The sequence below is a fragment of the Python bivittatus genome, unplaced genomic scaffold (assembly GCF_059951505.1).
Source record: "Python bivittatus isolate LINGU-HERP-01145 unplaced genomic scaffold, Pbiv_v1 ctg000440_np1212, whole genome shotgun sequence".
NCBI lineage: Eukaryota > Metazoa > Chordata > Lepidosauria > Squamata > Pythonidae > Python > Python bivittatus.
In genome coordinates this window covers 5,508,746-5,535,142 of record NW_028277063.1, presented here as the reverse complement: position 1 = coordinate 5,535,142, position 26,397 = coordinate 5,508,746, and the positions used below count along the sequence as shown (strand labels likewise).

The 26,397-nt window shown below is 42.2% G+C and overlaps 1 protein-coding gene across 5 annotated transcripts in view; it reads right to left on the bottom strand.

Annotated features, from left to right (window-relative positions):
- Nucleotides 1-17,433: 17,433 nt before the first annotated feature.
- ALDH16A1 (aldehyde dehydrogenase 16 family member A1) overlaps nt 17,434-26,397 on the bottom strand; it is a 43,380-nt gene continuing 34,416 nt past the window's right edge. For 2 of the 5 annotated variants that reach the window (XM_025168853.2, XM_025168852.2), the window contains exons 17-18: nt 20,338-20,463; nt 17,434-17,796 (exon numbers count right to left, since the gene is read on the bottom strand). In XM_025168853.2, the coding sequence (XP_025024621.2) occupies nt 17,551-17,796; nt 20,338-20,463 (372 nt within the window). In that variant the 3' untranslated portion in view covers nt 17,434-17,550. The remainder of the gene's footprint in view (nt 17,797-20,337; nt 20,464-26,397) is intronic. The other 3 variants (XM_088142739.1, XM_088142740.1, XM_088142741.1) reach the window with 2 other exon arrangements.

The window sequence follows — 26,397 nt, the reverse complement described above, 5'->3', positions numbered from 1 at the left end:
AATCTCGGCTGTGCGGACACACGCACACATTCCCCTCCCCCCCAAAAATGGGGAGATCAGAGATTACCAGCCTACTTTGTTCTCAGGCATTATTTCTAACCCGTTTGTCTTTCATGACAAATTATAGCGAGGCGAGGTATCTAGAGGCTTCCACCGTTCCTCCCGACTCCGTTCTCCTTAGGGAATTTAAGACTTTGCAAGCCACTAGTCCTTCTCGGGTAACGTGCTGCGCTTCAGTCCTTTGGATTCCCAGCCGCTTCTTTCTCAGGCTGGGGCGGCCCTCGGATCTCCCCGGACGACTCGCAGCCCCTCTGCCCCGAGCCCTCCGCCCAGCCAAGCCTTCAACAAGGGACTTGAGGCTCCCCACGGCTTCTCTTCACCGATTGCCTTCCCCGGTCCCACCCGCGTCGACAGGCTGCGCGTGGGGGCCCATCGTGTCCCCCACGGGGAGATCGCGGCTGAACTCGACCGGTCGCTGAACCCGGAGGAGGTCATCGGCAGGCGGTGTCGCAAGGATCTCGCCTGGCTGCGTCTTCGCTCCGACCTCGCGCCGCAGGGCCTCGGAGGAGCCTGGGGTTTGGAAGGGCATCCGCGTGTTCAGGAAACCTGGGAAGAAGTTGGGGCCAACAGCCTGGACGGAGCGAGACTGGTAGGGAGGGAAGCGGTGACTCCCGCTGAGGGGTCGGGAGGCCTGCTTCGCACATGCCCGGCTTCCGGTCCGTGGGGATCCAGTGTGATCCCGGACTGACCGATGGGCTTTTAGGCAGGAGTTAATAAACAATCTGTGCTGGGTGTAAACGCATGTCTGGAGTGGAAATCCGGATTTTGTAAATCTGGATGGGAATCTGGAATTTTCCCAGATGGAAAAAATTGAAATTCCTAAAATTTCTAAAAAATTAAATGTCTATTTCTGTTGACAGGATGATCTTTGGGCCAGGCTGTGTTTTCTTGACTTCCTTCTCACCGCAGAAGGCAAGACACGTCAGTCATAACCATTGCTATGGTACTTTAAAAACCAGCATGGCTTTTTTGTTTTTGGATCATTTTAGGGAATCCATTAAACCAGTTATTAAATTCCCACAAGACACCTTGGTTTTGCTGCAACAGATTAACACGGCTGGTCTTCTGGAAAGGCGGTGGGATGGGTGCCATATAGTGCATTTTTCCAACCTGTTGCCATCAGCATCTGAACAACTCCAAGAATTCCCACCCAGATGGAAAGACTGCGCTGACATGTTGGAAATTGCAATCCAGCATGGTTGTCATTTAAAAACATTTCAGTGTTGCCTGCCATGAAGCACATCTCCTGTGTGATGTTCAAAAAAATGGGGGGGGGGAACCCGATGATACAAAAGAAGTACTAAAACCATTGAAATCAATTGATAAAATATAGACTATGGGAATGCCGTAATTGATTTGGCTGCTTTTTTTGAGCCTTCAAAATGCACCAGTTTGGGAAAGTCTGCATTCGCCAAAGGGTCTGATTTTATAAATGTTTAAACTGACCTAGTAAAAATATTTTGTTAATATGTATTTATATTCATTATATCCTCCAGATCAACAGAGCTACTGGAGTTAGTATGATGTATTAATCTCTTTTGAATCTCCCACCCTGAAAAAAGAATAAGTCCCTGAATAGTGTAAACAATTTATGCCTTTTAATAAACTTTGTTAGTCTGAAAAGGGGCTGCCAGACTCATTCTGTTACTATCGAATCCAGTGAATGCATAATCTGATTGGATTGTGGGAAAGCCCACACTTCTTTTGAATGTCTCTCCTGCTGTTAAACTGCAATTATTCAGACCTGTCAAACAAGGTTTCTTTTAATGTCCTTCTGCTCCTTGATAAACTGGGATAGCCTCAATCTCTTCCAAGCATTACAGGAAGACGGCTGTGCTACTCCATGAGGGCAAAAATCAGGCGAGTTAGAGTTATGTAGAATTAGAATAATTCTAATTAGAATTATGTAGAATTGTACAGATATATAGAATTAGATTAGAGAATCCCACATCAGTCTAGCCCAGTGTTTCTCAACTATGGCAACTTTAAGATGAGTGGACTTCAGCTCCCAGAATTCCCCAGCCAGCCAACTCATGAAAACTCATGTCTTTTAATGAAATGTGTTAGTTTGAAAAGGTGCTTCCAGGGTACTTCAGAATTCAGGTCTTGACAGTGATCATGGCTTGCCAAATATCTTTATTTATCAATATATTGAGTGTTGGAGATCTTTCATGCATTGGGGGATATCCAAAATAATTTCAACAAAAGATTAGAAAGCTAACTTGACATATAATTTAACATCTGTGGATCCTTGATAAAACTTTTCTACTAAAATCTCAGTCCTTTTTTAATGGAAATATGTTGTCCAAGCAATTTGGTCAAATCTCTTTCTTTGGCCTTTATAAATGCCCAGTTAATTTTTCTGACTCTTTTTAACATGATCCTGTCCTCTTTTCTTTTAAAACTTCTTCTCATATATGATGTTGTTATCCTGTTACCTGAAACCATATGCTTTGGTAATCCTTGACATGCATCAGATTTTATGTTGGTATTTTTTATTTTTTATTACAATTTCTTTTTTGTTTTGTTTTGTTTTTCAGCCTGAATGGACTTCTGCTGTATGGGTCTGCAGCAGAGACTCCCAATTTTAGGGGGCATCACACCCTCTTCTAAATTCTTTAGAAACTCTGTCTCCTGACCTGGCTTACCTCGAAGGGCTGACCATTGCAGACTACTTTCCAGATCAGCATACAGTGGTACCTCGGGATACGAACTTAATCCGTTCCGTGACTCTGGGCGTACCCCGAGTTGGTCGTAACCCAAAGGAAATTTCCCCATAGGGTTCAATGTAAACCCGGTTAATCCATTCCGCCCTCCGAATTTGGTCGCACCCCGAAGCAAATTTTCCCATAAGGTTCAATGTAATTACCGTTAATTCGTTCTGGCGTCCGCAGACCACACATCAGGGGCATGAAAACAGCCGGGCGCGGCGCAGCGCGAAAACGGCCGGGCGCCGCACGGTGCGGTGGAAAAATGGCCGCGGACCATGTGTCAGGGCGGAAAAAGTACCCCGAGGCGGAGTTCGCACATCGAGGTAAATTTTTGCAGCCGGAGCTGGTCGTAACCCGAAAAGTTCGTTAGTAGAGGCGTTCGTATCCCGAGGTACCACTGTAATTGCCAACTGACCATTGCAAGAATGGGAATGGGGAAGTCCTACTATGTCCCTTCGATTCACTCCCAGATTAGCATAATTAAATCGTCAGTTTTTGCTTTCTGTTCAAGAGAAGTTGAGTGCTTCCCCTGTTGTTTTATTGCTGGTTGCTTCTCTGTGGATCTGATCTAATCTAATCTAATCTAATTTAATCTAATCTCAATAATAATAATTATTTATTATTATTAAGTATTAATTATTATATCATTGTCATATATTATTAATTATATTATTATATATATAATTTATATATAATTATAATATAATATTATAATTATTAATTATTATTAATTATTATTGAAATAATCTGCATAATTTTAAAAACTCATGCTAATCTTTACCCAGCATTGTCCAGGAATATACTGAAGATGGCCCCGGTGTGAATTTCCCCAAGGGCCTACTTGACCAAGAACCTCTAATGCAGTGTTTCTCAACCTTGGCACCTTTAAGACGAGTGGACTTCAACTCCCAGAATTGGCTGCGGAATTCTGGGAGTTGAAGTCCATTCATCTTAAAGATGCCAAGGTTGAGAAACACTGCTCTAATGTATTGACATTGTTCACATGTTAAAGCACCCTACTTGTTAACTGGCAACAGCACATTCCCCATTGGTCATTTTTCTGGAATTGCACAGCTTGGAAATAGCTGTCTGACCCTGCCACATGTGTGGTGCAGAAGTGTTCAGGGACTTCTGATGGAAAAAGCTAAATGGAATAGAAATAGAGCATGGGTGCCCATACAGCTGCAGTCAGTAGTGTCAAAGTAACCTGGCTGAGTTTAACAGGCAAACAAGTTTGCATCTGCCAAACTATATTTCTTTAAGAAGTTATAATAAGTGGAAAATGTGAGTGTATAAGAAGATAATGTGTATAAGAAGATTCTGTTTCATTTTTTGAAAAAACAGAAGCCTGAATAAGAGAATGAGTCTTTAGGAGATAAAACTGCTAGGATCTAGACCGGTGTTTCTCAACCTCGGCAGCTTGAAGATGGGTGGACTTCAACTCCCAGAATTCCCTAGCCAGCCATGGCTGGTTGGGGAATTCTGGGAGTTGAAGTCCGCCCATCTTCAAGCTGCCGAGGTTGAGAAACACTGATCTAGACAATTCTTAGGGACAATTCTTAGTTAGATTTCCTCCAATCTGTTTTCCTCTCACCTACACTTTTTCTTCTCTGGGTTTTCCCAATTCATCTGAAGAATAAATGCGTTTTGGTGGGAAAATTGGGTGTACACTGCTCTTCTGACAGATGCAATTATGCCTATTTTAGATTTTCCATTTCCTGCCCCTTTAGAGCAATGAAGCAACAACCCAAGATAATTTGCAATGCTCAGAGATGGGGCAGAGGGGCGACAGGTCAGGCAGGCTGCAGGCCTGTTTTACAGTTGTCAAAGGTGGGGGAGGCAACAGACTTGACCCAGCTTTGCCCACTGAACTCCCGGGGGGAAGGCATGAGGTAGGTATGGCTTGGTGCCATCAGGGGTGTCTACAAGGGGGTTTAAAAAAAGCACCACACATAAAAAAACAGGGCTTTGATCAGATGGTTGTGGCTCCCATCTTGACCTTTTTGATCCTCTCTCTGTGGACACTCCTTGGGGTGCCCTCACTGGCTCTTCAGGGTCACCAATAAAGTCATACCCACAGCTGAGAGCCAGCCTAGTCTCGCCTTCTCTTTGCCCCCACAGAGACCATGCTGGGGGCCCAGAGGAGTGGGTCAGGGCTGCTAAGGCAAGCAGGCATCAGGGTTCATCCCAGGCCAGGGATACCCTTCAGGGGTCAAGATAGCAAGGGTGATTGTAAAATCAAAGTCCTGCCTCTTTATTAGCATTGCACACATTTACAAACAGGCGGGGCTTCTGTTGCACCATCATGCCTGCTATTTTGACTTGTTTGACACCCCCCCCCTCGCAGATGATCCCACCCCACGTACAATATCAGGGGATCCATGGGGGGGAGCTGGAAGGACCCCCAGGCTCACTCAAATGGTCAATTTAACAACTGGTTCACACACCCAGCTAGACAGGAACCCTGAAAATGGGACGGGCATCTGAAATTTGCTGAGAATGTGGTAATCAAGGTAGAAGATTAGTTTCTGTCTAATTTCCCGTTTTTGGAAGGGGAAATCCCTTCAGGTGTGTATGAGAAGTAAGTGGGCTAATTTGGTGTGTGAATAATATGCTCACACACCCAGAGCCAAGAGAGCTGCATCTGGCACAGAGAGATGGGAAGGAGGGCCAGCTGTTTCAGAGGGCCACCTAGGAGTGGCAACATGCCAGCGAAACTTGATGTTCCCAATCCACCATCAGTTCTGGAAGAATGTGAAGTATATCCAGTATGGATAACTGGAATGTAATAGTTGCTCTGTAGAAGTGGAAGGAGAAGAGGGCTAGTTTGGTGTGGTCCTTAAGGTGCTTGATTAGGAATGGGAAGATGCAGGTTTTAGTCCTCCCTTAGGCACGGGCAGGGCTGGGTGACTTTGGACCAGTCACACTCTCTCAGCTCCAAACATCAGGCTCTGCAAAAAGCTGGCCGAAAAACAAACGCCTTTTCATACTCTGGTTGATGGCTTTGTCATGTCAACTAAGCTCTGGGTGTCTGCAGCAAAGCAGAACAAACACTCAGAAGTGGAAGGAAGAGGCTGGATGAGGAAAGGAAAAAATCTGCAGGGACGTCCCTTGGAGCCAACGGGCAGATCCTTGCCTGGGTTCTCTGATAGGCTTGTGCCGGTTTCTCCAAGGTGGGAGCTGAAGAAAAGTGAAAGCCCAACAGAGCTAAAAGGGATGGCTTATCATGTTGCCCTTTTGTGATCCTGGAATAAGATAAATAATGGAATGAGATGAACCTGCCACTGCTTCATTTCTTAATTTTTTGAGCGCTTGCAATGAAAGCCAAACATTTCCACTCTGGTCCCGAGGCATGAAGAAAGCAGGGTCCCACATGGAACAAAATGCAGAGTTTTGATGGGAAAATTCAGGCATTGGAGCTGTAGGACATTTTCCTGTTCTTGAAGGTATGATCTGGTGTGGCCTGAGGCTGACACTAGGGTAAACTTCATTCCCTACTGAGACTATAGGATGGGCTTGGCTTCCAACTATAGGATGGGCAGCTTTTTCTAAAGGAGTCTAGATTACAATTCCAGTTGAGTAGGCAGCATCCTGGCTGTGGATGATATGAACTATAGTTCTGCTCAAGTGAAGGATGCTTGGCTGGGGAAAACTGCTTCTTGTGGAAATAAGGAACTAGGAAATGACCAACACCGACCTTGGCATTTGGATGGCTTTTGGCAATCTCCTTCTGTTCTGGGTTTCATTTGACTTTACCGTAGGCTATGCCTGCCAACTCTGCGATAGTCTGCTGATTAATGATGAAACCAGCCAAATAAAGCTAGCAGCTGCGAGATGAAACATGAAAAGCTCATAGAGGGTATGGCACCTGAGTATTCCTGTGTGGCAATCTTGATTTATGCATGCATATTCAGAAATAAGGGGCAGCCAGTATGCATGAACACATGGGTGCTTCTCTCAGCAGTGACACTTGTAGGGATATTGAACACTTAAGAATCACCTTCTTCTGCACAGCTAGGAATTCAGGGAACTTCAATCCCGGTGCTTCCGCTGCCCATGAGAATCAAAATAGAGGCAGTGGCCAACCAGTGATCAGAAAATAAAGATTTTCTAAGGGATCTTTTCCTAAGACACTTAGGACAGTTGGCAGAGACGAGGCAACATGTTTTTATAGCTGTGCAACCCTGCTCTAAATAGATTATTATATAAGTAGGAAAACCACAGACATACAAGCCTTCTGACATTCTGCAGATGGAAATAAGGTAGTTGCTCTCTAATTCTTATACCAAAAATTGGTCCAAACATGTATTGCCCTCCCCACTTTTGCTTCCTGTTCTGAATCAGCCTTTTCTGTCCTGGAATCATCTAGATTTGTTCACCTTCAGCCTCTGTTATTCTTAAACGAGTCTTCGCAAGTCTTTTGCCTAGACATTCTTCTCAGATCAAAGAATACGTAACAAAGGGTAGAGCCTGTAGGGATGGTCCCAAGGGTGGGGTCCAAAAGTTAAGATAGCAGCCACAACAATGCAACCGAAGCCCCACCCTTTTCGTACACGGGTTGCAACTTGCCTTTGTTTGACTCTGTGTAGATATCCCTGAATCAGGCAGCTTGTCCTACCTTGCAGTGAGCGAGAGGGAGATGTCCCTGGTCACGGGGGTCTGCAGGATCCACCACTTTCATCAGGATACAAAAGCAGCGTTGCGATGCAAGCTCTAATTCTTTCATATGCAGATAATGCACATCAAAACATCACAAAGCATGCATAAATGGGATGGACTTATGTTGCTGCAATGCTGCTTTTATCCGTTGCCTCTCCTCCTCCCCTGGTCCTCCCCCTCCCCAGATGCCACACTATTTCCTAGAAAGTTTTGATACTTCCTTCCTGAAGTGATTTTTGGATTACAGCGGTAAACCGAACCTAGTGGGCCTTAACAGACAAGTAAGCATGTCCAAGGTGAATACTGTAATTCCATGTTTTTAGCCATTTGCATCCTTCTTCTAAGCCACATCTGGGCAACTTTTTTTGCAACTGGGGATTTCACTTTATTTATTGATTTTTCTAAAACCTCTGAGGGCTGCAAAGATGCTAAAGATGACGCGCTTGACTTTTCCTTCAATCCCACCCATAGTTCTCCTTGTGTAAATTATCATCTTGCTAGTCAGTGATGGGTAAGCAAGATGGCAGATGCAGCATTGTGTATGGCCTCTTTTGTATGGCCCCTTTTGACAGCCCCTGTGGAGGGGCTGGGGCTGAGGTCCTTCTGCTCAGCCATCCAACTTCATTTCACAGCTGTGAGGTTACAATGGGAACCATGGAAAGTTCTTGCGTGTCCTTGACCATAGCAGTGGACTTGGACCTGGGAGATCCCAGTTTGGTTCCCGTTGGATTGTGGAAAAAAGGAGGGGATACACTGTGGGAAAAGACAGTTTGGTGCAGTGGTCAAGGCACCAGGCTAGAAACCAGGAGACCATGAGTTCTACTTCTGCCTTAGGCATGAAGCTGGCTGGGTGACCTTGGGCCAGTCACACCCTCTCAGCCCTAGGAAGAAGCAGGCCAGGGCAAACCACTTCCGAAAGGCCTTGCCAGGAAAATTGCAGGGACTAGTCCAGGCAGTCACCAGGAGTCTAAAACTGACTCAAAGGCAGACACACACACACACAAAAACCATGGGGGTGGGGGACCTGATTGTACGCGGCTGAGCCACTGAGGGAAAAGGAGGGGTATAAGTGCAATAATAAATAAAAATAAATGAAACTGGAATAAAAAGGTACAGACAGTCCTCATTATTTGGGGTTCCACATTTGTGAATTCGCCTATGAGCTAAAATTTATTTGTAACCCCAAAATTAATACTTGCGACATAGTCCTGGTGATTTGCAGTCATGCGTAGAGCGGCAAAAAATTTGAGTCACTGCTCTGTGCATATCTGCCTTCTTTCAGTAATCTCGAGGGTTAAAATGGTAATCAAAAGTAAGATTTTTTAAAATAAAACTTTAAATGCTTAATTTTTTTAGGACTTTCTTTGTAAGAAATATTACATTACATATACATTAATACATTAAAGAATACATTGTATTAAATACATTAAATTTAAATATATTAAATAAGATATCTTGAAGCAGAAACACACATAAAACAAGCTTATGTATTAATCGGTTGATGAAAATGTTGTGACCAGAGGCTTGCAGGATCCTAACCCTCTATTTCCCTAGGAGCAACGGTTCAGTATTCGCTAACTCAGTATTCGCAATGAATAATGAGAATTTACTGTCATAACAACCTATTTTAGAAAAAAAAATCTATACACCATTTAACCAGAAAGCAGTTTTCCCCAGAAATATTGGAATTACAGTGTCCAGAATTCATAACTAAGACAGCCATGGGCCCAATTTATCTGAAGGGCTGCTAGGAGCTTAAAATCATATACATTTGGATCATTAAATTGCTTCAGAGTCATTTATTGGTTAATGACAAAGTAAAAGTGTAAGGCTTTGGCACTGCTTGACTTTCAAGTAGAACTTTCATGAATTTGGGTCCCAGGGAAGAATCAAGACATTCTTGAATGCAATAAATGTATTATACTTCAGAAGTAAAAACAAGCAGGATCTTTGGATGGGCCGATGGAGATAAAGAGAAGATGGTGGTCATGGCCAAGCAAGGAAAGCTTTGTAGAGCCGATTCTGAAAAATATTCTTAATTCTTGAGACTTGGTCATTGAAAATGTAAAGTAAAAATAATGGAAAATGAAAGATTTTCTGAACATATGCTAAATGCAAACGTGGCATAATTGTCCTACACAATTAAGCTAACAGCAACTTGTTCTACACAGCTGAGGTTAAGGACAGAGGCTTTTATCTCTTCTTAGAAATGAACCAGGGTCATGAACCACAATGTGTTTTCTCTCGCTCTGATTCGGCTCCAGCAGACAGCACCTGCAATGAAGCGTGAGGTTCTCCACTTGAGATGAAAGACTCTCTTTCTCAAAGCCGGAAACTCACAGAGCTCTAGAGAAAAGCAAAAGAAACCCCAAAGCCAAACACAATCTGTCAGAGTGGCCCACAGAACGAGCACAGACACACACAGTGGAAAAAGTTTGAGTGGGTGCTTGCTCTCAAGGGCCAAAGGTGGGGAGTTGGATGAAGCCAGCTTGACTCGCTTGCTCTGTTTAAAATCTCCAGAGCTGGCCATCTCTTTCCACGTCCCATGTCACGAAGATGCCCTGCTGACTATTCTTACATGATAGATCCTTATGATGTCACGTTGATTGCATTCTCAACCCACCACAGAAGCAGCTTACACTAATCCAGTGTTTCCCAAGCTTGGCAACTTTAAGACAAGTGGACTTCAACTCCCAGAATTCCCCAGCTAGCATGGCTGGCTGGGGAATTCTGGGAGTTGGAGTCCACATGTCTTAAAGTTGCCAAGCTTGAGAAACACTGCTAATCTGTAGCTGTTCCAGCACTGAAGTGGAGTCTTCCTTCTTCTAAAACAGGTCTTGCCATATGAATGATCCATGCCTCATTACAGATATGGTCAACGATGCACTCAGAGGTTGCGATCTGGCCGTCTCTTGGCCTTAGGCACTGTAGGCTGATGCAGGCACAGCCTCTCCTCTGTGGTCCCCGAGCACTGTTTTCCAGGGACATTCTGCTTTTGGTGTGGGAGAGTCCAGTTCAGAATGACATTATTCCAGAGTGTTAAACTTGTGCCCCAAACTATCTGCTGATAATTGGGCTTAGTTTGAACACACCAGTGCAAAACACTTGCGCAAAATCAGAGCAAGGTCCCATAGATGGCTACACTCCCAGGCTAGCCTTCCTCCCCAGACCCACCCTGCATAAGAACAACAATTGGATGTTTTTCCTACAGGTTGGTGATGTTTAGTGGGAGGGCAAAAGCCAGTGAAATCCATCATTTCCCTTAACTCAGGGTTCCTCAACCTCAGCAACTTTAAGATGGGTGGACTTCAACTCCCAGAATTCCCCAGCCTGGCTGGGCAATTCTGGGAGTTGAAGCCCACTCATCTTAAAGTGGCCAAGTTTGGACAACACTGCATTATATGGCCTGATGCACACCGGCTAAGACAAGGAGTGACCCACAAATGATCCTCCTTGTTAAAGCCTAGTTTAATTTTAATTTAATTTATTCAATTTAATATAGCCAAAAGACTGGTTTAGGGCATTCATTCATTCATTCATTCATTCATTCATTCATTCATTCATTCATTCATTCCATTTGATTTATTAGCCACCCATTTCACTTTTACATGACTCCAAGTGGTTTACAATAAAATAATTAGGTCTATATTTTTAATTTCTTTTTAATGTGTTCAATAATAAATGCTGTTTGCTCTCCTCTCCCTTCTCCCTGACAGTTGGGCTGTCCTGACTCTCTCTTTCTCTTCTGCAGGATTTGGAGGTGAGATCAGCTGGCTGTTTGTTCACCACCTTGAGAAGATTTGGCATTAAGACTCTATTCCTTTGCAGTCTCTGCCAATTTCTTTTGTTGGCTTCCAATCAAAGTTGCGGAAAATCTCTTTTAGAGTATCCACTTCATGTTGCATTGCAGCAACTCAGAAGGTGGACATTACTGTTTATGCTGGCCATAGAACTTGTCAGGTTATAAAGCCAGTTATGTTCTCCTTGTCTAGATTTTTATGATCCCCGTCTGGCGTAAGTGGTGTAGTGGCTGAGCAGATAGCAGCAGTCCTGGGGTGGGGCTTCGGTGGAAATAGAATTCTTCCTCATTGTAGGTTGTACATTGTACATTGTAGGTTGTATGAGTTATTGACTTTCAGTCTGTGCACGTAAACCCCATTTTATGGGGCTCTAATTATTACAGGAGATGGCTACTGGCTGTCTGTATGATTTTTTGAAACCGCTCTCCACCAGAAAGGCTGGGGCAATAGCACTTTCCATATGTCTGGAATCAGAGTTTCAACAGCCTTTTTCACGTGCGTTGTCAAGAGCCTTCAGGTTGAATTTGCTATAAACAATGAATTGACCTTGGATGGTAGGAAAACAATGCTGTCTGAGTAGTGAGATTCCAGATTCCAGATTGATACCCTCACAAGGTCAGAACTGCAAGGATGGTTGAGAAATCGGCATGAGTGTGATATGTGTACAGAAAAATAGAAGCTACTTTTAGAAGAGGAAAAGCTCTGCAAAAATGGAGGACATTTTATTTCCTTGCAAGGGAGGAAAAGACCACTTGTCCAAGGAACTCAAGATGGCATACATGAATCTTCACCCTCTTTTATTTTCACCACCAACCTGTAAGGTAGGTAAGTCTGGGAGAGAATGTCTGGCTGAAAGAGAGCCAGAGTTAAGATGGGTGATTGGGAATCTGTACCTGGGAATCTTCTTAAATCTTTGCTCTGCCTCTGTCTCACATGTTTCTCATCTGTTCTTCTGAAAGGAATGGTTTAGGATCTAAGATTTAGGTCAGTTAAAGCAAGCGGTAGAAAAGAAAAACCCAAATTAAAGAAAATAGATGGAATTATATCTGTGATCATTTAATTGTACCACTATGAGCCAGAATTCTATCATTTTGCCTGAAGATAACGTATTTGGAATAAAGACACCTTCTTTTCAGGCATCAGGGGTTGTTCTAATTAAAATAAATAGTGCTGTCTAGTTTTTAACCTGACAATTGCATAAAATACAGGTGGGGGGAAATATGAATGGCATTTGTGGCTGGATTGGGCTTTCAGATTTTTGAAGCTTTAGATTTTCCTTTTCAAGAAAGGAAATGTAAATAAATAACTGCTTAGAAATCTATATGTAAACCCATGCTGGTATTCAAAAGGGAGTATGTATGCATCAACGTATTGATGTATACATCCTGGATGTAATGGTTTTTAAATTGCCATCCCACTCATGCCGACCTTAAACAGCACATAGAACATTTCTCTTCCTTTCATCCCTCATTATTCCATCATTTAAGATGACTTCTTATCTGTAGTATTTTTCAGCAGGGTCATAGGGGTGATGACAATAATTTGTAGCTGTGGCTTGCAATAGGTATAGAAGCAAAGTAATAATGTTATATGATCATCTCATTGAATATACCGTGGTTAACACAACTAAAGAGAGCCAGTTTGGTGCATTGGTTAAAAGGAGACCATGAGTTCTAGTCCTGCCTTAGGCACGAAGCCAGCTGGGTGACCATGGGCTAGTTGCTGTCTCTTAGCCCTAGGAAGGAGGCAACGGCAAACCACTTCTGAAACCTTGCCAAGAAAACTGCAGAGACTTGTCCAGATCAATCTTTTTAGTTTTCTGTCGCTGAGCTTGTGATGTGGACTTTAACCACACTGTCTGGTTCACATGTTGCTAAGCCATGAACTCTAGCTTATTGGGAACAAACCAGGTGTTGATGCAGGCCAGTGAATTGCTCCTTCTTGGCGCTTTCTGTGGGTGATATCAGCTAAATAAAAAAACCTCTGCCCATAATTCATATGGGGATTCCTGTCTTGCTCCATCCTTGACAAACCAGAGCTGTAAGTGAAGAAGAAACTCATATTCTCTGGGCAAAATGTTAGGGGAGCCACAGTTGGAGGCTTCTTATCTTGTTTAGTTACTTCAATTTTCAGAGGGCAGCAGAGGAACAAAGAAGGTTGAGTGGGTGGGTGGCTGGGTTGGTTGAAAAAGCGACCCTCCTCTCTTATGTACCCATCAAGCTAATTTCACGTAGTCCTTGGGCTAATGTCAAGACTGTGGCTCTTCAGAGAAAAAAGGTGGTCCAATTTATCCCCATAGCCTAAATGTATGGTCTTTCAGCAGAACATGCATGATATTATTTGCGCTAGAAGCAATAAAAGAGTTTCCCTTTTTAAAACATACTTGAAGCAAATTGAAAAATGCCCAAGTTCCAATGTTTGGTGTTTTGTCTCTACTGCACATTTGAAGGATATGTTTAATTCTTGAAAATGGTCATGCAATGGCAAGCAGAAAGCTAGAGTGTAAATGATTTGAAATTAGAAGGGATTTAATCTGGGTTACAACTGCATCTGTACTTTTTCAGGCTGTGGAATCTGTTAGTTAAAAAAAAATATATTAGAATCCCTGATCAGGAGGCAAAACTCTAGTGATAGAAAACTGACTGTGAGTAAACTTCCCCCCCCCCCCTTTGCCCTTGTTTCTTACAGAACCCCATCAAATTCTTGTGGATTCCTAGGGTTCTGGAGATCATAGTTTGATAAACCTGGCCTACAGTGCTGAGAGCGAGGAAAAACTAGTGCATTTGTTCCCATGAAATAAAACCAGGGGTGTCCTTGGGTATGATATTCTCAGTGCCCACCACCTGAGTAGGCCCACATCAGTTTTATTATAGTTGTAAAAGTTCCCTCGATGTGATGGAATGGAATTGTGAAGGCCGAGATCAGGGAGACAAACATTTTCTTAGCTCGCCAGAACTGCGTGGGAGGATCAAGAGGATGAGACTGGCACCTCCCTGAGGAATTCACTGTTGTGGCTGGAGGACTATGGGAACTGGGGTTTTAGTCTGGGAAGATTCTTGCTAGAGGTTGTAGCTAATAAACATAGCTGAACTGAATTAGCATTGTCTCTTGGAATTCCTTGGGCTAGGCCTGACATTCCTTCCCCCATCTCTTGAACAGGTGCTTGCTGGACATCAACAGTTAAGGCCACCCTTGAAGATTCTCCTCCATACAATGTCGCTGTCAGCTTGTAGTGGAAGTAGGGAAAAGACCTTGAGTAAACCAAGGTTGGAGGGGCTCCACTATTCAGTGGGTGGTCTTGGAACTAAACAAGGACATGCAATTAAAAGACCTTCATTCTCATTTTGGCTCAGCTCACATAAAATGTTAAGCCATAACATAACTTGTTTGGTTTTGGCATGGTGTATTGTGTGAATCTTACTAGAGTGAGTTGCAAATAATGATTTAGGCACAGTGTGTTGTGCAATCTCACCCAGTTGTAGTTCAATCTATACACCATAGTTATACATACAATATCTTAATGCAACATACAAACCTAGTCTGTGTGTTGATGGATTATGAACTTCTTATGTAAGGGGGAATACAGGTGAATTGCTTTGGATACCAAAATTTCAGGAGTGCATCAGACATGATTCTTAAATATTTACCTGGCTGGACTCTAAGATCTTCACCTGAGGCTCCTCACCCAATGGGGCAATGACTTCCCCAGAAGTCCTTTGACTGTCTTTTCAGGACCAGGTGAAGAATTTTTCACATTTCCACTTTAAGAACTCCTTTATTGCATTTCATACCATATTTATTGTCATGGTTCTTGCTGTTCCTGATTGTGCTAGTCTCTAAGGTTTTTTTTTAAATACAGTTTCATAATTCTTATTTGCCCAGAGAACTACTCCTAGAATAAATACAGAAATAAGACTCTGGAGATTGGGCAAGCAAGTAGCTTTCTCCCATGCCTTGCTAACATATCTGAAATATGGTAGACATTTCAGTCACTTTCCCCTTTTCATTCCATCAAGGTGAATGCCATAAAAGGGATGCTGGGAGGGTAAGGAGAGAGTTCCCAATCAGAAAAACCCCGAGGAAAGTTTCTTCCTATGCCACATTTCAAAACTGAAAGCTGCAGAAGAGTTTGAGTTTGATTAGTTGGAAAGCAGCTTTGGCACGGATGCCTTAGAGCTGAGCCTTTCCTAGTGAGAAGGGTCTCAATGTCCCACAGACCCAGGACAAGGATGGACTTCCAATGCTGTTTACAAGGAAGTTGTGTTGAGGTGAAGTCTGCAAATCACCTCCCAAAACTGACACTCTCCAGTTGTATTGGGATTACCGTTCCCAGAATTCCCAGCATCATTAATGGCTATGCCAGCTCAGATTCTAAGTCCCAACAGATGTGGAAGATTCCAGTCTTGAGGTGGCTCTATTGATCTCAACAGAACCTTGCTTTGCAAGTAGCTTTGAGGGTCTGCCATGAAGTCACTGCCAATAGTAGGTGTTTTTCTGTTTTTGAGTCACAAAGAATTCCAGAACTCAATTCTGAATTGTTTTTCTTACTCAACCTCAGCAAAGCTTATCTGATGTTTACACTTTTAGCAAGAAGCTGCAAATACCACAACCTTTTATGCCTCCAACCTGTCACGCTTCTGCTGCCCCGAGTATGCAGAAAAGGATGAAAAGTCTAAAACAAAAAAACCTTAAAAGCTGGGGCTTTCCATCTATAGTCCGAAATATCAGGGCCTCTGTGATGTGAAGTACTAGAAATATGGAAAAAATGAAAAAAATATTAAAACTAAAACTGAAAAAATTAAAACTAAAACCTGCAATATGAAAATGGCATTATGCTAAGGTAGGCCACTGGTCTGTCTAGTCCAGTGTTTCTCAACTTTAGGATGTGTGGACTTCAACTCCCAGAATTCCCCAGCCAGTATGAAAACAGATCCTCACATTTTAGTGGGAATTCTCCCGTCCTGCAATATCAGAAACTGAGACTAAGAATATATTTTACCATTCAGTTAAAATGACTTTTCTGTGGCTCTGGAAGATAAAAAGCTAATGGCGGTAGTGGATAAATTTTAGGAAGAATTTCAAAGACATCTAGTCCCAATTTTAGTCCTAGTCAGGAGCAAATTCAAAGTTCTTATCTGATATTGCTTTCTATCTTATTTTAATTGTGAAGTGGTCCAGAGTTGTTCTGGAGTTCAGTGACCTTGATATTTGATGAACAAGTAAACAGAGATTTCAGAGGTGACACTCTTGAGCTTTCTGCACACAATATATCTTGTTGCCATTGAACTATATGTCTCCCTTCCCTAAGCTGAGAGAGGAAAAAGGACATTTGCATTGATTTGACAAGGAAGTGGCAATCTCTCCTACAAGGAAAACTCATCAGACTTCTCCAGCTTGGCTCTCTTAAGATAGAACTAGTTCAGTCGCAACTAGCATATGCTTGGATAAGAGATACTGTACACAATTGACAAATTAATCCCACTCCTGAAATATCTCATCTGGTAATCCTAAATCTGACCTCCTTTTCACTGGATAAGTCAGGTCTATTCCTGGACTAAACAATCCAAGACGCCATCAGAGCTTCTGGCCCATTAGCCTTTTTCATAGACCTTACAGTCTCCTCTGAGCATAGCTGCCAATGGTTGGTGCCCGGCGAGAAACATGTGAAAACTGAACTGAAGCCATAAAATGAGATCACTGTAAATTTTTAAAAACCTGCAAAATTACCTAATAAATCCAAGAGGACCCCCCCCCCTCCCTGAAAATCCAACTCAGCCACTCTCCATCAGCATTACCTGCGTAACCCCCCATCTTCCCCTCCCTCCCTCTGCCTCATCCTGATAGAAATCCTCTATCAGTTCAGCCACTCCATACCTCTGATGGTGATCTGCAGCTCACAGCAGCTGAGGCTTTTTAATTAAATTTGTTAGTCTGAAAAAGTGCTATCAGACTCCTTGTGATTTTTGGATGACGTGGCTCTTCTCCTACAGCATCCTACCCAGGGTGGTCCTCCCCCTTTCAAAAGAATTGAACATGGGCCGTACCGCCTAACAGTTGCTGCTTCCCGTTTCATCCCCTGGGGGCGGGTGGGAACACATGGGAGGGAGACGGTGTTGTCCCGAGAGGAATGGAGCTTTGTGAATTAGCCAAGGGAAAGCACCCGTGATGGACAGAAAGAATCACCATCCCAACTCCATTCTATAAATGAGAAAACAGCTTTATACCAGTTTTTAAAAAATGGCCAAATGCTCTTTTATTATCAGCTACAGGGTTTTTTACCTGATTTGCCCATATTTGCCTTCTGATTGCCTTCCAGAAGCTCAGTTGGCAAATATGTCACCCATGGGCATCCAGACACTTTTACACTGGGTGGCCTGGTAGAGAAATTCTTCTCCTGCCCCCTCTTGCGGGTCACTCCAACCACGTCTCTCTGCTCCATAATTCACCCACGTCCTCTTCAGGTTCCCAGCAGAAGCCCATTCCACAAGCGCAGAACCCTGTTTGTGAGGAGAATCATCGTCGTCATCATCATCATCATCATCATCATGATGCCACTGTATGTTTCCCTGACAACAGATGGACACAAAAAGTGACACGGTGGTGGCCCTACAATTAGACAAGCCCACTTGGAGGACCTCCTACAAGATGGAAAGATGGGCTACAAAAAGATCTCAGTCCAAACTGGAACACCACAGCAAAAGACCAAACAAAACATAACATCTGTTGAAGTTGGTTCGGACATTAACACTACCTAGATGAATACAACAATAAAGCGATAAAGTGAATAGTGCCATACTGATTTAGGGCTGAGACTCTCAAAACCTTTGCATCTTTAGAGGAGATTTTCTCCTCTTCAGCCTCTTTGTTCTGGAGTGTTTATGCCTCTTCCCTGGAAGGTCTTACCTGATGCAGAGGATTTGACTCACATCAGACACTCTTTTTACATTTCTTGACAGACCTTACTCTATGAATTTAGAATACATCCTCAAACACTCAGCTAGTGTGAGTCAATATCATAGATGGGATGCAACCTTTTCCACGGTAGGTCATCTAACATGAATGCAATCTTGTTTTTCTACTGTTGATTGTCCAGGAAAGGATTGGCTATAGTGGTTCCTGCTAAGTAAATGTATAATGTTCCAAAACACTTCGTAAAGGAAGAGGAAAAGATTGCTAGCAATTTAAAACAGACTCCATTTTAAAATACAAGACCTGACCTACAGCACTGAAAACTGTGGCTTTGGAACCCCCAGTTCTCTTCTGTGATTGTCTAACACAAGGACAGAACAGTATTTTGGCCGCTTCCAGGTTTAAGGGGGACCTTGTCAAAATACATTCTTGGGTTGGACTGCCCCTTATATTTCTCATAGGGCCCAAGAAGCAGCATTACCGAAGATTTTAATTAATTCAAGACATTAAACCATGGCTTAATTCTGGCAAGGAACTTAAACTTGAAGCTGTTTATAAATTATGCTTGCCATTCTGTCTAAGCCTAGAATGTTGGGTTATTCCTGGTTTGCTATCATCTCTATGCAAGTCTCTTATTGAACAAAGCAAAAATAGCTTTAAAAAGGCATCACTCCTTAGTCTGTCCTTTCTTGCTCTTTGTCTGAATCCCTAAATATCTTTTTGCCATGTCCATCGCCTTCCTGAGTGCAAGGCAGAGGTAAAGTTCTGGTCTGCAAATGCCAAACCACATACATGTCCCCACAAAAACTCAACTTACCCATGGGGAATTAGTGACATTCTAAAAAGGACACACAGGGCCTGCCTGACATTCCGCAACTGTCCCCCACAAAACCCAACAACGATCCCCACGACGCTGCCAAAATATACACCCACAAAAGCAAAACATAAACGACAGACATATCCCACAATAACCCCTGCAAAAGCAGAAAAAAAAAAATACACGCTTCAAACTCTGAAGCATACCCACACCACCTACAAACAGAGGCAAACCTCAAAAATGCTCATGTGCAAAAAAGTCCACAGCACACAGGCAAAATTGACCAATGTGTGGGGAAAAAATACCATGTAAAACACCTATTAACGCGTCTAGTATATTTGGGAGACCACCTGAGAACTGGTAAAAGAAACGGAGGGAAAATAAACTAGTAATTGGTTGAACAAACCATGCTTACTTTGCTTGTTGGCAAGACGGACTTTGGCTTGTTCAATAAATTGAGCTCAGAAACATTTAAAGGTGGACAGGGCACAGTGCAATGGTGGGTTTTCCTGGAGCCCAGGACCTGTTTAGACAGGTAGACCAGGTTGCCTTTGATGTTATTTGCTTGTTGTTACTGATTTCTCTGGAAGGAATCCACAGTAATCTTCAGAGTTTTCTCAGAACAAAATACAAACATTGAGGTATCTAGAACTGTAAGGCACTGACAGATGGGGAACCGCAATATTACAGCTTTAAGAGAGGGAGAAACCATCTCTTCCTGCTCCATAGGCCATGTTTTGGAGGTAGAAAGTGCTTCTCGTTATGCTGATTATTCCGTCAGAAAGCAGTTCCAGCCTTTAACTTTCCTCTCCAAAGAAAAACAGTAAGGCTGAGAAAGAAGTGTTTAAGAAAGGAGCAGCCATGGCAGCAATAGAGTGTTTATAAAGTTAAGATTTTCTAATAACAACAACAACCTAGGACAGTGTTTCTCAACCTTGGCAACTTTAAGATGTGTGGACTTCAACTCCCAGGATTCCCCAGCCAGCCATGCTGGCTGGGGAATCCTGGGAGTTGAAGTCCACACATCTTAAAGTTGCCAAGGTTGAGAAACACTGACCTAAGAAAACATAATGGGCTTGGGCATTTTTCATAAAAGTTTCAAATAGGGTTTGTGCCCCTATAGAAGTCTGTGAGGTGTCAATCCCAAACTCAAACTCAAGAAATGGATTTCAGAAAGGCATCTGTCATGTAAGGGTAAATCATAACCTTGAAAACCATAAAGCTAAGTTCTCAGGCAGACTTACAGTAACCCATTCAAGGCAGGATCTCTCTGAAACATTTCCTTCCCACGTCCCCACCTCTGGGCTGGGCTGCCTTTCTGAACCCCCTGACTCCCCCACTTAGTTCCCACCATCTCCCACAGCCTGCAAGGAACGCTCACCTCTTTAGAGCCGAAGTACCACAGGGCTTGGATGTCTTGGTGCTCGGCTAAACATCGACTCAAATGATCTCGGCTTCCAGAGATGATGTTCACCACTCCAGCAGGAACATCAGAGGTGTCCAACACCTGTTAACAACACAGAAAATATGGGGAAGTGGATGCTGCTAACCAACTAAACCAAGATGCAGTCTCATTCAATTGGATAGGGAAAAAAATATAAGCCAACATGCTCTCCATGCAGGATAACACCCATCTTTGAACGTGTAGCATTCCTGCCTTAGAGATGGTTCTTGTTGTGCTTGTTTTATGCTATTGAAGAAAAAAGCTGCTACAGAACCTTTAGTGCAAAAAAATAAAAAAATAAAATTGAAACATAATGATAACTCTGATGCCACATTGACAACCATCTGAGATTTCTAGGCTGAAACTAAAGTGAGCCCACATCTACCATTTTTAGTGCCATGTGACTCATGTCCATATGAAAGCACTTACTTGTTTCCTACTTTCTTTTATAAATGGAAGAGGCATGGGGAAAAGATGGCTCGGCTCATTTAAGCCAAAGCTGTCAGATGTGCTTATCACATGTTGGCTCTTCCTTACTGATTCTCCCCAAATTATTTGTAAGTATATGCAGAAATATAAATAAAAATAAACAAGTACACAAAAACAGTGTTTATTTCTTTCCATCAACACATCTCTATCAAAGTCATCAGGTTTCTAGGAAAGGTCACTCCAAAACCAGCATGGCTGGCTGTCTTTTTGTTCGGGGCCCTGACAGTAAGAAGGCTGCTATGTAGGATAGATTACGCTGGCAAGGTACCCACAATGTCTGAAATGGTCCAGCATGCATAAAGCCCAGATGCACTTCAGCCAGTGCATCTGGGTTTCCTGACTGCTTGATTTTGTCTGGAAAATTCACTCTAGAAAACGACTCCATGCAATTCAAATGGGGTGTGCACAGATGACATTCAGATGTTTCCCTCTCGTGGTATCCTTTACTATTCTCACATACAGCTTGGATTGGAAAGAGGTTGGCCATCCCTCTTCACTGTTCTTTGTCACCAGCTAAGAATTATACAGTGTGTTCCTGTGTAACGTGGATCCAGGAATGCAGCCTGAGGCTAAACCCCAATGCCTGGTTATTTGGATTAAGTTGTGTTAAACTCAGTTTGGTTCACATTAAGTAGACTGAACTGCACTGTTGACTTTCAAATGTACAAAGTTATGATTCTCTATACCAGCCTGCCCCAGCTTGGACTTTCCAAGACGCCTTTGGTACCTTGATCTCAGAATTCCTAGCCACCATACGGTCTTAATATATCTGCAGGATATCAAGCTGGAGAAACCTGCCCCATGCTATAGAAAATCCAGTTGCAGTGCATTATTGTTCAATCCATTCATCTAAAAGGAATCTCAGCTTAGTTAAACTAAGACGTCTTCCGTTAGAAATCGACATCTCTTGCCAACTTTATTCAAGTTAGGAGTTGTCAGAAGAACACTCCAATGCTGTCATAAATGTCTGGATGATTTGTGATACAGTAGAGGGCTTTGGGCTTCCAATGATCTAACAAAGATTAAACATGAGAAGACAATTCCTCCCACCTCATCACTTTACACTGTTAGAAAAACAACCCTTTGGAGAAAACCAGAAGTGGATTCACTGTGTAAAGTACTAGTGAGTTTGGTTCTGGTAATGGTCACAAATTCTGTTGCTGATCTCTGAAATTTATTTATTTAATCAATTTGCAAAGCCACTTATCTCAACAAGTAATTCTGACCGGTGAACAATATCAAATAGAAATAAAAACAATTACATCATAAAGATACATTTTAAAATACATAGCAGCCAAGAAAAACAACTCAGTCAACAGTGCTAATACAATCAGGTCCTTTCACACTCTCGGAGCCCAGGCCCGGGTACAGAACCAGGTCTTTAGTGCCTTATGAAAGTCCAATAGGCCTAATGAATCTGTAGTTCAATTTTAATAAATTCTGGCCTTCTCGAGCCAGAATTTTGGATTTGGTTCAAGTTGGCGGGTCCTTAAGCAAAAGGAAAAGTAGATTCTGCAGTCCTGACAGCTGTCCATCCTTGGTTTAAGCCATGAGAATCAATATTGCAATCTGATCCTTGTTTTCTCAGATGTCAGACATATTTTATTCAAAGCAGCTTATTCTCAGATAACCATATATCAGACTGCAATCTAATGGGTGATATTTTAAGCCTTCTTAAAAGGCAGAGATTTGCACGTGGAAATGGTTGGTGTCAATCTCTTCATTGCCCATAAAAACTGCACTTGCAACTCTTCCCCCCCTCCTTAAATAGCAAAGATTTTGTAAGATTTTGACAATCAAGAACAAAATTTAAATGTTCTCATATAAAATCTAGCAATGAGATTACTCATTCCTAGCTGTTGAAAGTTTGAGCAGGTTGGGATGGGGGGACAGGATGATTCCTGTTATAAGTATTAAACGATTTAGTCCCAAAGGGTCACTTCTCCTATTCTCTTATTTGAACCACTCCATTTTCGATCACACAGAGAGAGAATTTAATGCAGTGTTTCTCAACCTTGATAACTTTAAGACATGTGGACTTCAACTCCCAGAATTCCCTAGCCAGCACACATCTTAAAGCGGCCAAGATTGAGAAACACTGATCTAATCCCATCAGTATTTTTCCATCAATGGTGTTCTGACAACAGAAGGTGATTCCGCTTAGTAGAATACAAAACGGCACAAAGCAATCCTACAGCTTTGCTAATTTTGGATTGGCAATAAGGGCTTGTAAAGTAATGTTGAGCATGAAACTGAGCAAACTCAGGGAGGCAGTGAAGGACAGGAAGGCCTGGCGCAATATGGTTCATGGGGTCACGAAGAATCGGACACGACTTAACGACTGAACAACAAAGTAATGTTGTGTTCTTTATTGCCTACTTTTTCTGTCCCATCTTTAGACCATACATTATCCCAGTAAATGTAGCACATCCTGCCATTCCTAGGAGTTCAAACTTACTATCTGGAGTTTGGAACCCTTAATATTTTTCTCACCCCGTTATAAGCCAGAAAGCTATACAATCTATGATGAACTCTGTGAAATGAAAAGATGTGCCAAGTCCTTCAAACTTCAAGAAGATATCACATCATGAGATGGGGAAGTAAATCATGAAAGACACAATTCTGGTTATGACTCCCATGTTTAAAAAGATCCACTTGAATGTTAGAAGAAGTTTGAATACAGATCCCAGAAAGCAAACAACTGGACTTACAGATGCAAAAAATATCAAGCCCACTGTTAGGGAGATTTCCTGTCCATGTAATCCCTCAGCTGGTGTCCTCCAGATATGCCACGCTATAACTCTATCTCTGCCTGGGACACGGCATGAAAAGCATATAGGAACCCCTTGGTTTAGGATTCCATTCCTTCTCTTTCAGTGCATCCATTCCCAGAGGCTCCTAGAACTATCCAGTTGCACAGAATATCTCTCTCACAATCTTTCGACAAGTCACATAGTCTAAGAAGAACTAGGTCAAGAGTTCTGAAACTCCTTGGCTCCAAACCCTATTTTGCAATTCTAGAGAAGACCAATTTTGGGAAATACATATCCGAAGTCAGCCAAGAGCAATCTGCTTGTTACTTTGTCCAGCAAAATAAAATGAATCAGAGAAGACGTCTTCTAGGATCCTAAAGTAGGTCTCACACATACAGACACACACAGACACACACACAATGCATATTTGTCTTTTCTGATGATGGTTGGTATCTAACATACCATATCCAAAATCTAGGAAAAATGGAAGCAGAGGCATGATGATTTTATGGATTTACATAATTTATATCCCTATTGAAGACTATAATTTCACCCAGGCCTTCCCTGTGTGAATAGTAGAGACAGACTTTTAAAATTTTCTTCTTCTTCCTTTCTATTTTAATGTACATGTTTTATATTAATTGTTTTAATTTATTGTTGCTTTATTATTGTTTTTACATTCGACTGGAACCCTCTTTGAGATTTCATGGGAAGCGGTTGGTTTTAAGCAAACAGACAATATGAACTGTGAGAACTATAAGAAAGAGCGTGTTTCACTCAAAAAATATCCATCTAATTTTGATGCAGTGAAACAATCGAACCATTTATTCTGTTTCTAGCATGAATCCTGTTCTTCAATGAATACTTCCCAATGAAGAACCAAGTATCATCTTCTGACGGGACTGCAGCTCTCATCATTCCTAACCAGCATGACTAATGACAAGGAACTGCAATCTAAAACATATGAAAGGACCACTCTCTCACTGAAACTGGGATTGGGAGGTATGCTACACTCAAACCAGAGGTCACACTGAATATTCCAGACCAACAGCCCTTGACAGGCTTGTCCTCCATGAATTTGCCCAATCTCTTTTGAAAGCTATCCAAGTTAGTGGCCATCACCATTGTCTTACGGAAATGAACTTTGCAGGTTAGTTATGTGTTGTGTGAATAAGTGCTTCTTTTTGTTGGTTTTAAATCTCCTTTCAATCAACTTCAATGGATGACCTCTAATCCTACTGTGTTCAGAAAGGGAGAGGGAGCAAAACTACACTCTGTTCACTCCCTCCATGCATGATTTTACACCTCACTCATGTCCTCCCTCAATTGCCTTTTATCCAAGCAAAAGTTCCAAACAGTCTAGCCTTTTTTTGTAGGGAAGATGTTCAAGTATTTTGGTTGCTCTCTTCTCCACTTTTTCAGCTTTATCTTTTTTTCAAGTAAGGAGACCAGAACTGCAGATATACCACAAATTTGCATTAGGGCATTTACTGAAATTTATTTTCAGTTCCTTTTCTAATGATTTCTAGGAGAGAGCTGACCATTTTCACAGCTGCTGAACATTGAATGGACATCTTCGTTGTGCTATCCACTATGACCTCAATATCTTTTTCTTATTTAGTTATAGACAAGTAAGATTTCATCAATGTGTATATAAAGTTAACATATTTTTGCCCTAATGTGCATCACTTTACACCTGCTTCAGTTGAATAGCATTTGGTATTTGGTTAACCATTCACCAAATTTTTAAAAATCCTCCCGGAACTTTTCACAGTTACTTTTGTTTTTTTACCACTCTGCACAGTTTAGAATCATCCAGAAACTTAGCCAGCTCACTGCTTAATCCTAAATCAAGATCCTTTATCAAGAATTTAAAAAGCCATGGTCCCCAGCACAGATCCTTGAGGGCCTCCACTTCTTTCGTCCCCTGAGAAAATTGTCTATTTATTCCTACTCTTTGCTTTCTGTTCTTTAAGCAGTTAGCAAGCCATAAAGGAACACGTTGTCTCATCCCACAGGCACTACGTTTACTCAAGAGTCTCTGATGAAGAACTCTGTCAAAGGCTTTTTGAGAATCCAAGTAAGGTAGCCCCCAGTTTAAGAACGAGTTCCATTCCCAAGGTCTGTCCTTAAGTCGAACTTGTATGTAAGCCAGAACAGTATTATTGTTTAATATTGTATAAGTAGTATTGTGTAATGAACTTGAACCATTGTGTATTTAACTTGAACCATTGTGTATTTAACTCAAATTTTGCTACAACAGGCTCCGTTCTTAACTATGGGTCATCCTTAACTGGTCGTTCTTAACCCAGGGACTACCCGTACACCATCTTGCCTCCATTCACATGCTTGTTGATACTCTCAAAATCTCCCAAAATTCAGTGGGGCTGGATTTACCTTTGTGGAATTCTGGCACTGAGCCTGATTTGAGTGACAAATGACTCAGATTTGACAAATCACCTCCTATTTTAGTTAGAAGGTCAGTAATTTTACATGAGTTCTTCAAGAACTCTTGGGTAGATACATTTAGGTCTCAGTGTGTTGTTGAAAATGTTGAAAAAATATATGCCAAGAGGGCAGAAAACCGACCCATAGTTTGACAACCCTGCCTTATAGGAAGGGAGGAGAAATCTATATGTTGTTAACAAATCATGTGTGACTCATATAGCTACAGTATCTGACCCCCTACCCCTACCATCTTAACTCCTTCCATATTATTAAACCACCTTAAGTCCTTGCTTTTATTAATTGTAAA